Source organism: Triticum aestivum, chromosome 7B, assembly GCF_018294505.1.
Source record: "Triticum aestivum cultivar Chinese Spring chromosome 7B, IWGSC CS RefSeq v2.1, whole genome shotgun sequence".
Classification (NCBI taxonomy): Eukaryota; Viridiplantae; Streptophyta; class Magnoliopsida; order Poales; family Poaceae; genus Triticum; species Triticum aestivum.
In genome coordinates this window covers 156,389,719-156,404,614 of record NC_057813.1, presented here as the reverse complement: position 1 = coordinate 156,404,614, position 14,896 = coordinate 156,389,719, and the positions used below count along the sequence as shown (strand labels likewise).

Below are 14,896 nucleotides of genomic sequence, written 5' to 3'. Positions count from 1 at the left end.
AAACAATGAATCGTTGGAGAACACACATTAACAAGTCATAAGTGTATCATATCCCAAATCTTTAGGCCATTGCAATACTTTTGTACATTTACAATACATACAGTGGTTGAAGCACTTGTACAGACAGAAGAAGAGCAAACACTGCAGTTGCCCTGCCTGTGTTTGACACAGTACTATTTCACATCCATCAGTGCTTTATGACATTGTTTATCTTCTTTGGTGTAATTGTAATTTGCAAGTACCTTGGCGTGCTCTGGTTGCAGATTTACCTAGTTGGGTCCATGCATGCGATGCAGGTGCGGTTCATTTCAGCCATTCTTCAGCTGCAGCCGCCGGCCGCGAAGCCGATCCTGGACTGCGCGACGTCGTAGACGACGCCGAACGTCTGCTGCTGCGTGTTCCCGATGATCGCTGTGCTGTCGGTGGCCGCGAACGCGAGGCACGTCGTGGACTCGTCCACGTCGATCAGCACATTGCCCGGCGCCAGCTTCAGCGTCGCGCCGCCGGCGAACGCCATGTCCACGGCCGGCACGCGCAGCGTTGACACCTGGCCCTTGAAGCACGTGTCCAGGATGGAGTACGCCGGCGCGCGGGGCGCCCCTCCCATGGCCGCGCCCAACGCCTTGCTCAGCGCCGTGTACACGGCCATGGGCAGGCGCGTGATCACAGTGCCGGAGTCGATGATCGTCGGCTGGCTGCCGTACTCCGAGGGCGACACGGCGAGCGGGCTCCCGGCGACGGACATGCTAGCGAGGCTGACGAAGTAGAGCGAGGCGTCGAGCGAGCTGGACACCATGGGCGTGTACGAGTACTCCGCCGGGTTGTACGACCCGATGGACAGGTACCCGGTGGACGCCGTGGTCGGCAGGCAGTAGGAGAAGGAGTCGCCGAGGCTCGGCGCGAGCTGGTAGAGCAGCGACAGCTTGTTGCGCGCGAGGCCGATGAGCCCGGCCGACCGGCCGAAGAGGCCCTCGTTGTCCTGGCCGCAGCCGTAGTAGAAGCCGGGGAACCTGCCGGAGCCAAAGGAGACGGTGTCCCTGCTGAGGTACCCCAGGGAGAAGGAGCTGTCGCCGTAGGTTGCCTGGTAGATGCAGACGCCGGAGGCGGAGCACGAAGACGGGTTGAGCGTGGCGGCCTGCAGCTCCCCGCACTGCGGCGCCGAGCACGGCACGGCGGCGTACGTGCTGGACGCGCGCGGGTTGTAGAGCGGGCCGGCCTGCCGGTGGCACGACACCACGCAGGGGGAGCACTGGAGCCACGTGAGCGACGACCCCGTGTCGACGACCATGGCGTAGGTGGTCGCCGGCGTGCCGAGGCCCAGCTGGGTGACGTAGTTGCCCACGCCGACCGACGTGCCGGGCGCGAGCGGCACCGAGCTGGCCAGTGAGTCGGCGAGGTGGTTATCGCCGGAGGACTTCTCGAGGTGCTGTTGGCGGAGCGACGTCGGGTGGCGGGAGGGAGTCTTGGCAAGGCGCGAGGCGAGGCGGGCGATGCGCGCCTCGTCGTGGGCGATCACAGCGGAGAAGGGGAGGTCCGAGGGCAGAGGCGCCGGCGAGCAGGGGCTCTGCGGGTGGTGCAGCGGCAGGTGCATGCCGGTGCCGTTCACGTGCTGAAAAACTGCAACAAACCATCGCATAGTTTGTTATTACTCACGCCATTACCTTCACATGTTACCGTTTGCTTTTTTTTTCTTTTCTTTTTTTTTTTTGCAAATACATGTTACCGTTTGCTGAGATTAACTGGTAGTAGTGGTTTATAATTTTCCAACTTAACTCTTCACAAGGGATCATGAAGAGTGCCCCTGCATTTTCTTTTTTACTACTCAAAATGTGGTTTGCTTTCAGATGGAGCTAGTCCGTCCGTCCAACATATTTTGGTAGCAGCGGACTGCACGTAACTTTGTACGCACATGACTATGACGCGTCGGGTTATTCACTCCAACGATGTTTGGATATAAGTTGGTAGGGAGTCACGGTCTGGTGTTGACGTGGAGAATTACAAAACGAAAGGGATCGTCAGCAGATTAGCAAACAGGAGAATCTGGCCTAACATTCTATGAAGACGAATTTTGTCACAACCCATTTTATCAATTATACGCGCCTTCCGTAACCATGTAACTAAAACCCTATCCATTTTGTCACCAGCTGCAACATAAATTTGTCGCCGAATCTTCTTTTTTTTTCTCCCTTTTTTTTCCTCTTTCTCCCTTCTTCTCATCCAGGCACCAACAGACGATGCTCCCATCCCATGGAGCACCGGTTGCCATGCCCTCTCATTTGTCTCCACATCACAACTTTCAAGTCTTTATCAATTATTGACAGGTTACCAATTTGTCCATGATTGTACTACCCAAAAGTCCAACGCCAGAGGAAACCCGTCAAACGGAGTAAACTGAATTGATTCGTCGACAGTTACGGGGAGGGAGAGTCAGACTGGTTCACGCAAGCGTCTATTCGTGCCACTTATCACTGCTTGGTTCGCTCTGTATGGTCACCTTCTCTTTTCCTAAGCACTGTTGCTTAGCTTAATGGTTGCTATCTTTGCTAATTATCTGGTTCGGTAACTATCTGGCGCCTGAATTTCTACAGAAATATGCCTCGTGAATTTCACATATTGTACGTGTTCTTGGAAATGTGTAATGCAAATCTCTAACAAAGTTGAAATCTGCGATGCAAACTGATTCTAAGATGGTTAGGTTAGTGAAACCGGGCCGCAGGTCGGGTTAGCAATCTCAAATCTTGATAAGATGGTTAGCGAAGGTGGTTAATAGTTATCACCCCTTTGCATGCTAGGGATTAAAACACATGAGTTGTATTATGTGTTTATATAAAGAATAAACAAAATTGGCGTCCTAAGCAGTAAACCACTAAATAAGGAAAATTTTGTAGACCTGACAATTGACACACCATCTACCGCCACATCCTCTCTATCTAAGCTCTACAACTCCAAAAGAACAAAGGACATAGGTATCCAGCCCTGATTCAACCATAAGCCATCCATCCGTCTATTTAAGTATTTATCATGGTCCCATGAACGGTTCAAGCTAGGTTGTGTACTGTGCAACAACATGGTATCTGACGATGATGAAAACTTCTATAATAAAAAAGCTATGATGGACGGAAAACTAACTGGGGAAGAGATAAATACACTGCCAATATTACTGAGTATTATGGGAGTACCATTAGCTTGTGAGGTGCAGGCGTTGGTGATCTCCCTGGCAGGAGCGGCAAGAGGGAAGATGAGAGAGCATGCGAGAAGAAGAAGAAGAAGAAGAAGAAGAAGCAACTCCATGGTGCTGCCGGCTAAAAGCTTCTGCTTCTTCTTGAGGACGTTCAGTAGGCTTGTTCTTGTGACCTCTATATAGTGTGTGTGAGTGGTTCGTTGGAATCTTCCCGGTAGCTTTCAACGCACATAGTTTGTCACAATAGATACGTTTGAGTTTATCCACCCAAATGATTATTTCTTAGGGACACAAATTATTGTCTGTGGTGACGATGCTCTGGGCGAAGTGATTACTGAATTATTTGACGAGTAAGGCCTTGTACAATGGGAGATGCTTAGAGAGGTGCTTAGAAAAATAAACCTGATTTTTTTAAAGCACCGGTGCCTATTCCTATAGAAGAGACGTTTAGTTAAGCGTCTATCCTGTACAAATAAGCACCGGTGCTTAAGAAAAGCCTGGTTTATTTCTCTAAGCACCTCTCCTAAGCACCTCCCATTGTACAAGGCCTAATATGGCGCTGCTTCTCAAGTCCCGACTCTCAGTTAAGTGCATAATTTGTGCACCGCTTTTGCTTAGGGAGCACAAAATTTAACTGCCAAATAGACGTATCTACGGTAGTTACACTTAGATGTAGGGTTTATTTTGTCGGCCGGTGCACGAGCAGAAAGGGAAATTAGGCACCGTTTGGAAGTTGATATTGAGGCTCAAAATTGGATAATGTTAGGACGCCGATAACGCCCACAAATGTGGGCATTAAGGGGTCTGCCCACACAGTTTGTGTGGTGTTTAAGAGGATTAGGCCACACGCTTACGTGTGGGCAAAACAAGTAATGCCCACACGCCTTTTTTTTTCTCACGGTCCCTCTCACATGCCTGCGTGTGGGCAAAATAGATAACGCCCACACGCCCGTACGTCAGACCTCCTACCTTATGGTCCCGCACGCCCCGTGTGACAGTCACCAGCGTCCCCACAGTTGTCATGGTCTGGACCCTCTTCCATGTTCATTTAACTGCAGTTGCCATATCACTGAACTACAGTTGCCATGTCGGACAACTACAGTTGCCATGTATGGTCTGGTCTACTGTAGTTGCCATGATTTCAAAACTTTAGAAGTTGCCACCTACTAACACTAGGCAGTTAAGAGAGTTGCAATGTGCTCACAAGCACGCTAGGGCAGTTGCCATGTAAAAGGAAGAGTTGTCATCTGCTTACGTGCACGCTAGGGCAGTTGCCATGTACCATGCAAAAAAACATGGCAAGAGTTGTCATCTGCTTACGTGCACACTAGGGAGTTGCCGTGTACCCTGCAAAACACATGGCAACTGACATGTTCGGGTAAAAAAAGAGAGTTGTCATATGCTTACAAGCACACTAGGGCAGTTGCCATGTACACTGCAAAACACGTGGCAACTAGCAGCTTGGGTGTGGGAGAGGAGACAGGCGTGTGGGCGAGATAGCAAATGCCCACACACCAGCCCTTGTGCGTGAGTGAAAACTGGCATGTGGGCGAACTGCTAAACGCCCACACACAGGCCCCTCCATGTGGTGAAACGGATGTGTGCGCGACTGGGTGAATGCCCACCCACCAGCCCAGTCCTACCTGGCACCACAAACATGTCAAGATTCATGCACCCACAAACGGACTCGGATCCACGGGTGTGGGCGAGATGCAAACACCCACACGTGTGGGCGTTAGTGTTTCCGTAATGTTATTGGGGCTATCTGAGTGTTGATATCTTTTTTGAGAAACACAATAAATATGCAGAAGCTCACAAACACGTACATACACTCATCCCTATAAATGCATGCACGCACACTCTACCCCTATAAACATCTCGAAGAAACTGAGCCGACGGTTCTTGAGATTGATGAAGACACCACAGACACCTTGCTGTCTACGGGAACGTCGCCTCCCCTGAAAGAATGTTCTAACTTTATGGGACATCAAAGCATCAAACCAGGGGTTTGTGATGGGGAACGAAGCATGAAAATCAAAAAAAAATTCTACAAACACCCAAGATCTAATCTAGAGATGCAAGGCAACTAGAGGGGAGTGTGTCAACATATCCTTGTAGACCAAAAGCGTTAGCGTCATAACGTTGTTGATGTAGTTGTACTCTTCACGACCCAATCGTGATCCAATCCAATCTAGTGCCAAACAGACGACACCTCCGAGTTTAGAACATGTACGGCTCGGCGACGTCCTCTCCTTAATCCAGCAAGTGAGGGAAAGGAGGTAGATAAGATCTGAACCAACACGGCGGCATGGTGGTGGTGGTGGTGGCAGCAGAATTTCGGCAGGGCTTCGCCAAGTGCTGATGGAACGTGGAGGAGTAACGGGAGGGAGATGGGGCAATCATGGAGGGGATGGCTGCCTCCTGCGCCTCCCCACTATATATAGGGGTGAGGGAGGGGCGTGCCAGCCTTAGCCTCCCTCCCAAAGCAGGGGGCGGCGGCCAAGGGGGAGGAGTGCCCTCCTGGCCAAGTGGAGGCCCTCCCCCTTAGGTTTTCCCTTCCTCAGGTGTATGGCCCTTGTAGGGGATGGTTCGCCTGGCCCAATAAGGCCAGGGTGCCCCCTATAGCCCATGCTACTGTATGGGGTGTGGTGGAACCTTACGGACTTTCGGACCCCTCCGGAGTCCTCCGGAACCTTCTGGAAGCTTCCTGGTACAATACCGAAAAAACCCAAACTTTTTCCGGAACCCCGACAACAACTTTTCATATATAAATCTTTACCACCGAAGCTCCTCGTGATGTCCCAGATACCGTTCGGGACTCCAAACAACCTTTAGACTTTCCACTATTAATATCTCAATACTACCCTAGCACTACCGAACATTAAGTGTGTGACCCTACGGGTTCGAGAATCATGTGGACATGATCGAGACTCCTCTACGATAAATAATCAATAGCGGGACCTGATGCCCATATTGATTTCCACATATTCAACAAAGATCTTTATCGCTTTAACCACGATGTCAAGGATTCAGTCAATCCCGTATGCAATTCCCTTTGTCCAGTGATATGTTACTTACCCGAGATTCGATCGTCGGTATCTCCATACCTAGTTCAATCTCGTTACTGGCAAGTATCTTTACTCTTTCTGTAATACAAGATCCCGTGACTAACTCATTAGCCACATTGCTTGCAAGCTCTTTATGATGTTGTATTGCCGAGAGGGCCCCTGATATCTCTCCATTATACGAAGTGACAAATCCCAGTCTTGATCCATACCAACCCAACAGACACCTTCAGAGATACCTATAGAGCATCTTTATGATCACCCAGTTACGAAGTGACGTTTGATAGCACACAAGGTATTCCTACGGTATCCAGGAGTTGCATGATCTCATGGTCTTAGGAATAGATACCTAACATGATGAAAGCTGTAGCAATAAACTTAAGTGATATGATCATATGCTAAGCTTACGGTTGGGCCTTGTCCATAACATCATTCTCCTGATGATGTGATCTCGTTATCAAATGACAACTCATGCCTATGGTTAGGAAACCTTAACCATCTTTAATCAACGATCTAGTCTAGTAGAGGCCTACTAGGGACACTGTGTTGTTTATGTATTCACACATGTATCTAAGTTTCTGATCAATACAATTCTAGCATGAATAATAAACATTTATCATGAACGAGGAATATGATAATAACCATTTTATTATTGCTCTAGGGCATATTTCCAACAGTCTCCCACTTGCACTGGAGTCAACAATCTATTTCACATCGCTATGTGATTAACATCAACGAGTTCTGGGGTTTGATCATGTTTTGCTTGGAGGTTTTATCAACGGGTCTACAACATTCAGATATGTGTCTGCTTTGCAAATCTGCATGTCATACTGTAGATTGTGCTACCACGCTCCACTTGGAGCTATTCCAAATGACTGCTGCACTATACGTATCCGGTTTGTGACTCAGAGTCATCCAGATCAGTGTCAAAGCTTGCATCGAGTAACCCTTTATGATGAACTCTTTATCACCTCCATAGCCGAGAAACATTTCCTCAGTCCTCATTAGGTGCCTAAGGATAATTTTGACCGTTGTACAGTGATCCACTCCTGGATCACTCATGTACCCCCTTGCCAGACTCATGGTAAGGCACACATCAGGTATGGTACACAACATTGAAGGAAATATGCCCTAGAGGCAATAATAAGGTTGTTATTTATATTTCCTTGTATCATGATAAATATTTATTATTCATGCTAGAATTGTATTAACCAAAAACTTAGTACATGTGTGAATACATAGACAAAACGGAGTGTCCCTAGTATGCCTCTACTTGACTAGATCGTTAATCAAATATGGTTGTGTTTCCTAACCATAGACATGTGTTGTCATTTGATAAACGGGATCACATCATTAGAGAATGATGTGATGGATAAGACCAATCCATTAGCTTAGCATTATGATCGTTACAGTTTTATTGCTACTGCTTTCTTCATGACTTATACATGTTCCTCTGACTATGAGATTATGCAACTCCCGGATACCAGAGGAACACCTTGTGTGCTATCAAACGACACAACATAACTGGGTGATTATAAATATGCTCTACAGGTGTCTCCGAAGGTGTTTGTTGGGTTGGCATAGATCAAGATTAGGATTTGCCACTCTGTGTATCGGAGAGGTATCTCTGGGCCCTCTCGGTAATGCTCATCACTATAAGCCTTGCAAGCAATGTGACTAATGAGTTAGTTGCAGGATGAAGCATTCCGGAACGAGTAAAGAGACTTGTCGGTAACAAGATTGAACTAGGTATGATGATACCGACGCTCGAATCTCGGGCAAGTAACATACCGATGACAAAGGGAACAACGTATGTTGTTGTGCGGTTTGACCGATAAAGATCTTCGTAGAATATGTAGGAGCCAATATGAGCATGCAAGTTCCGCTATTGGTTATTGATCACAGATGTGTCTTGATCATGTCTACATAGTTCTCGAACCCGTAGGGTCCGCACGCTTAACGTTCGATGATGATTTGTATTAAGAGTTATGTGTTTTTGATGACCGAAGTTTGTTCGGAGTCCCAGTGAGATCACGGACATGACGAGGAGTCTCGAAATGGTCGAGACATAAAGATTGATATATTGGAAGGTTATGTTCGGATACCGGAAATGTTTCGGAAGAGTTCGGACATTTTTCGGAGTACCGGGAGGTTATCGGAACCCCCCATGGGAAGTAGTGGGCCTTCATGGGCCTTAGTGGAAAGGAGAGGAGGGCCGCAAGGGTGGCTGCGCCCCCCCATGGCAAGTCCGAATTGGACTAGGGAGGGGGCGGCGCCCCCCTCTTTCCTTCTCCCTCTCCTCCTCCTTCCCTCTCTCCCCCTCTTGGAAAAAGGAAGGGAACTCCAACTAGGATTGGGAATCCTAGTTGGACTCCCCCTATGGTGCGCCCCTCCTAGCCGTCGGCCGCCTCCTCTCCTCCTTTATATACGGGGGCAGGGGCACCCCAAAGCGCAACAGAAAATCTCTTAGCCGTGTGCGGTGCCCCCCTCCACAGTTTAACACCTCGGTCATATCGCCGTACTGCTTAGGCGAAACCCTGCGCCGGTAACTTCATCAACACCGTCCCCACGCCGTCGTGCTGACGGAACTCTCCCTAGACCCTCTACTGGATCAAGATCTCAAGGGACGTCATCGTGTTAAACGTGTGCTGAACACGGAGGTGTCGTACGTTCGGTACTTGGATCTGTTGGATCATGAAGACGTCGACTACATCAACCGCGTTACTAAACGCTTCCGCTTTCGGTCTACGAGGGTACGTGGACACACTCTCCCGTCTTGTTGCTATGCATCTCCTGGATAGATCTTGCATGATCACAGGAATTTTTTTTGAATTACTACGTTTCCCAACAGACATGGCATACATTATACAACCTATGGTTGAGGCATAGGGGACGACTTTCATCCTTTCTCTTTCTTCTGCCGTGGTCGAGCTTTGAATCTTACTCAACTTCACACCCTACAATAAAGGCAAGAACGCCTTCTTTGACTGATCCATTTTGAACTCCTTCAAAATCTTGTCAAGGTATGTGCTCTGTGAAAGTCTTATTAGCCGTCTTTATCTATCTTATAGATCTTAATTCCCGATATGTAAGCAGCTTTACCAAGGTCTTACTTTGCAAAACTCCTTTCAAATAACCCTTTATGCTTTCTAGAAATTCTACATCATTTTCCAATTAACAATATGTCATCCACATATACTATTAGAAATGCTATAGAGTTCCTATTAACTTTGTTGTAGATACAAGTTTCTTCATAAACTTCGTATAAACCCAAAAGCTTTGATCACCTCATCAGAGTGTATATTCCAACTCCAAGATGCCTGCTGAGGGAGTCCTGGACTAGGGGGTGTCCGGATAGCCGAACTATCATCATCGGCCAGACTCCAAGACTATGAAGATACAAGATTGAAGATTTCGTCCCATGTCCGGATGGGACTTTCCTTGGCGTGGAAGGCAAGCTTGGCGATACGGATATGTAGATCTCCTACCATTGTAACCTACTCTGTGTAACCCTAGCCCTCTCCAGTGTCTATATAAACCGGATGGTTTTAGTCCGTAGGACAACAACAATAACAACAATCATACCATAGGCTAGCTTCTAGGGTTTAGCCTCCTTGATCTCGTGGTAGATCTACTCTTGTAATACCCACATCATCAATATCAATCAAGCAGGACGTAGGGTTTTACCTCCATCAAGAGGGCCCGAACCTGGGTAAAACATCATGTCCCTTGTCTCCTGTTACCATCCGCCAAGACGCACAGTTCGGGACCCCCTACCTGAGATCCGCCGGTTTTGACACCGACATTGGTGCTTTCATTGAGAGTTCCTCTGTGTCGTCACCGATAGGCTCAATGGCTCCTTCGATCATCAACAACGACGCGGTCCGGAGTGAGACTTTTCTCCCCGGACAGATCTTCGTATTCGGCGGCTTTGCACTGCGGGCCAATTCGGTTGGCCATCTGGAGCAGATCGAAAGCTACGCCCCTGGCCGTCAGGTCAGATTTGGAAGTCTTAACTTCATGGCTGACATCCGCGGGGACTTGATCTTCAACGGATTCGAGCCACAGCCGAGCGCGCCGCACTGTCACGATGGGCATGATTTAGCTCTGCTGCCAGACAGTGCCCTGGAGGCCGCACACGAGACCGCTCCGACCCTTGATTCGGAGCCGGCCGCGCAGATCGAGGACGGATGGTTAGACACCGCCTTGGGGGCTGCAACCTCTATGGTGATAGAGCCGAATACTGACTTTGTTCCTTCTGAAGCTCGTGACTCCAAGGTGTCGGACTCCTTGCCGGACTCCGAACCTCCCGCGCCCCCACCAATCGAATCCGACTGGGCGCCGATCATGGAGTTCGCCGCTGCGGACATCTTTCAACACTCACCTTTTGGCGATGTTTTGAGCTTGCTAAAATATCTCTCGTTATCAGGAGAGCCCTGGCCGGACTGCGGTCAGGACGGTTGGGATGCGGACGACGAAGAAATTCAAGATCCACCCACCACCCACTTAGTAGCCGTTGTCGATGATCTAACCGACATGCTAGACTTCGACTCCGACGACATCGACGGTATGGACGACGATGCCGGAGACGACCAAGAACCAGCGCCTACTGGGCACTGGAAAGCCACCTCGTCATACGACATATACATGGTGGATATCCCAAAGGATGGGAATGGCGAAGGAACAGCGGAGGAAGACCCCTCCAAGAAACAGCCCAAGCGCCGGCGTCAGCGCGGCCGCTCTAAATCCCGCCACAGCAAGAATGGCGATTCCGGCACCGGAGATAATAATACCCCAGACAGTGCCGAAGACAACCCCCTCCAGCAAGATTCAGCGCAGGAGGACGGAGATGCCAGCCCTCATGAGAGAGCGGTAGACGAAGAGGTCGAGGATGATAATTACATACCTCCCTCCAGAGACGAGGCAAGCCTCGACGACGACGAATTTGTCGTGCCTGAGGATCCCGTCGAACAAGAGCGTTTTAAACGCGGGCTTATGGCCACGGCAAACAGCCTCAAGAAAAAGCAGCAACAGCTTAGAGCTGATCAGGATCTGCTAGCCGACAGATGGACTGAAGTCCTTGCGGCCGAAGAGCATGAGCTCGAACGCCCCTCCAAAAGCTACCCCAAACGCAAGTTGCTCCCCGGATTAGAGGAGGAGGCATATAAACCTACATCACCAGAGCACAATATGGCTGACCGGCCACCTCGCGGCCGCGACAGAGAGGCCTCTAGGCCTTTCATTATAACTGTACCCCAGCACCGCTCGAACAACACAAGGCCACAAGGGAATGCTCCGGACTTGCGAGATATATTGGAGGATAAGGCAAGACAATCAAGATCGATCTACGGATCGCGTGGGCGCCCCATGATACGTGACGACAACCTTCGCGCCGGACACAGTAAGTCCGGCCGGGCCGAACACAATAGACAAAGCTCGTTGGAGCTTCGTCGCGATATAGCCCAATACAGAGGCGCCGCACACCCACTATGCTTCACAGACGAAGTAATGGATCATCAAATCCCCGAAGGGTTTAAACCCGTGAATATCGAATCCTATGACGGCACAACAGACCCCACGGTTTGGATCGAAGACTATCTCCTTCATATCCACATGGCCCGCGGTGACGATCTTCACGCCATCAAATACCTCCCACTCAAGCTTAAAGGACCAGCTCGACATTGGCTTAACAGCTTGCCAGCAGAATCAATCGGATGTTGGGAGGACCTGGAAGATGCATTCCTTGATAACTTCCAGGGCACGTATGTGCGACCACTAGATGCTGATGACCTAAGCCACATAATTCAGCAGCCAGACGAATCGGCCAGACAATTCTGGACACGGTTCTTAACTAAGAAAAATCAAATTGTCGACTGTCCGGATGCGGAGGCCCTCGCAGCCTTCAAACATAACATCCGTGACGAGTGGCTTGCCCGGCACCTGGGACAGGAAAAGCCGAAATCCATGGCAGCCCTCACATCACTCATGACCCGCTTTTGCGCGGGGGAGGACAGCTGGCTAGCTCGCAGCAACAACCTCAGCAAAAATTCCGGCAGTCCGGATACCAAGGATCGCAATGGCAGGTCATGTCGCAACAAGAACAAACGCCGCATTAACGGCGACAATAATGAGGATACGGCAATCAACGCCGGATTCAGAGGCTCGAAACCCGGTCAGCGGAAGAAGCCATTCAAAAGAACTACTACGGGTCCGTCCAATTTGGACCGAATACTCGATCACTTGTGCCAGATACACGGCACCCCCGAAAAGCCAGCCAACCACACCAACAGGGACTGTTGGGTATTCAAGCAGGCAGGCAAGCTAATCACCGAAAACAATGACAAGGGGCTGCACAGCGATGACGAAGAAGAGACCCGACCGCCGAACAACAGAGGACAGAAGGGTTTTCCCCCACAAGTGCGGACGGTGAATATGATATACGCAACCCACATACCTAAGAGGGAGAGGAAGCGTGCACTCAGGGACGTATACGCGATGGAGCCAGTCGCCCTGAAGTTCAACCCATGGTCCTCATGCCCGATCACTTTTGATCGAAGGGACCACCCCACCAGCATCCGCCACGGCGGATTCGCCACATTGGTTTTAGACCCAATCGTCGATGGATTCCACCTCACCAGAGTCCTGATGGACGGCGGCAGCAGCCTGAACCTGCTTTATCAGGACACAGTGCGCAAGATGGGCATAGACCCCTCAAGAATTAAACCCATAAAGACGACCTTCAAAGGCGTCATGCCAGGTGTAGAGGCCAATTGTACGGGCTCAGTCACACTGGAAGTGGTCTTTGGATCACCGGATAACTTCCGAAGCGAGGAGTTAATCTTCAACATAGTTCCGTTCCATAGCGGCTATCATGCTTTGCTCGGACGGGCCGCACTACGCATACCTCAAGCTCAAGATGCCAGGCCCTCGAGGAGTCATCACGGTCAACGGAAACACCGAGCGCTCCCTCCGAACGGAGGAACATACAGCGGCTCTCGCGGCAGAAGTACAATGCAGCCTCTTAAGGCAATTCTTGAGTCCGGCCGTTAAGCGACCAGACACGGCCAAACGCGCCGAAGTAACCTACAACAAGACCACCTGGCGCTCCGAGCACGCGTAGCAATGCGACCCCAACCCCAGCCCTCGCAAGACCGCAAGACGGGTCCTTCGCGTACATCATTATGCTCTGGAGATACCATGGGCATAGGGGAAGGGGCACGACCACGACAGGCCCAGAATGCGGCTCAACCACATCAGGGGCTCCTAAGTGTGTCATTTCTTTTTTTTCTTTCCTTTTTTTCTTACCCACAGGACTATGTTCACCAGAGGCCCTGTCTGGCAGTAGACCGGCCGAACTCACGATGCAACAGCCAGGGAAGGAGAAAGGCTGCAACGAATATCCAGGTGGTCTCCCTTACGAGCATTTAATCTGTTTTATACACCACTCCGCAGCCTATCCCTGGAGGGGGACATGTTTAACAGTCCCGTCCCTTGCTTATCGCACTATTTGTATCGTTCTGCATTCATAGCAGTACTTCTTGAATAAAACAATGCAGCACCTTTTTTGCTTATAATTGCATTTCTTTCTTATACATATGTTCATTTACGACATGTTGCATCCGTACACTTTGGTACGGCTAAAAACACCAGGGGTTTATGTTCCCACATCATGGTGTGATAAGTCCGAACACTTTCACAAGTGCGGCACTCCGAACTTATAGCATTATATGCATCAGCTCCGAATCATGTCTTGGGTCAATAGCTGGGTTTGCCCGGCTCCCATGTTTTGGTACCTTACGTTCCGTTGTATTGGCTAAGGTAGCACTAGGAGAACCACTGCAATTGCGCCCCAGTTGAGCTGGGTTAACGCCTTAGTGGAGAAAGCTAAAACTGACCGTCATGATGAGGCGAGAGCCGGTCGCTGTTCGAGAGGTTTTTTCGAGGCCCTAAAGACTTATGACACTTAGAGCGAGGAACCGGCTTTGTACGGCCCAGGCGTGGATAGCGCCCCGAATTCGGCCTTCCGAACACTAGGGGCTTCGCCGAAATTTAAAATTATAGAATTCTATGGCTAAGTGAGAGTGTTCAAGCATTATAAGTCCGGTTGCCTAGTTCGTCGTGTTGAGTGCCTCCCTAGATGGACCCAAATATGGGAACAAGAGTGCTCAAATTTATACCGAACACCCCAGCACTCGTGGCATGGGGGCTGAAGCCGACGACTTGCCATCTCTCAGATTTGATAAATAGTCGCACAGAAGGTTATATTTTAAATCAACAAGCGTTGCTTAGCGCATATGAACAAAGTTTTCTGCGCACAGGATAACAAAATGCGATTTTACTCAAATATTACATTATTGGAGCACTCACCCGCAATAGTGCGGGCACCCTTCAGGACACTCTTATAATACATCTCGGACGTGCGATACTCCTTGCCCGGCGGTGGCGCGTCCGTCACAAGCTTCTCAGCATCCATCTTGCCCCAGTGCACCTTAGCACGGGCAAGGGCCCGACGGGCACCTTCAATATAGGCGGATCGCTTGATGACCTCAACCCATGGACACGCATCCACCAGCTGCCGCACCAGGCCGAAGTAGCTCCCAGGCATGGCCTCATTAGGCCACAGCCGAACTATGAGGCCCTTCATGGCCTG

General features: G+C 49.8%; 1 protein-coding gene across 1 annotated transcript; it reads right to left on the bottom strand.

Annotated features, from left to right (window-relative positions):
* Positions 1-42: 42 nt before the first annotated feature.
* LOC123160133 (aspartyl protease family protein At5g10770) lies at positions 43-3,411 on the bottom strand. The gene is made up of 2 exons (XM_044577950.1): positions 3,180-3,411; positions 43-1,617 (listed from the first exon to the last, which is right to left on the bottom strand). Exons 1-2 carry the CDS (start codon positions 3,289-3,291, stop codon positions 320-322), a joined length of 1,410 nt encoding a protein of 469 aa, XP_044433885.1. The 5' UTR covers positions 3,292-3,411; the 3' UTR covers positions 43-319.
* Positions 3,412-14,896: the final 11,485 nt, after the last annotated feature.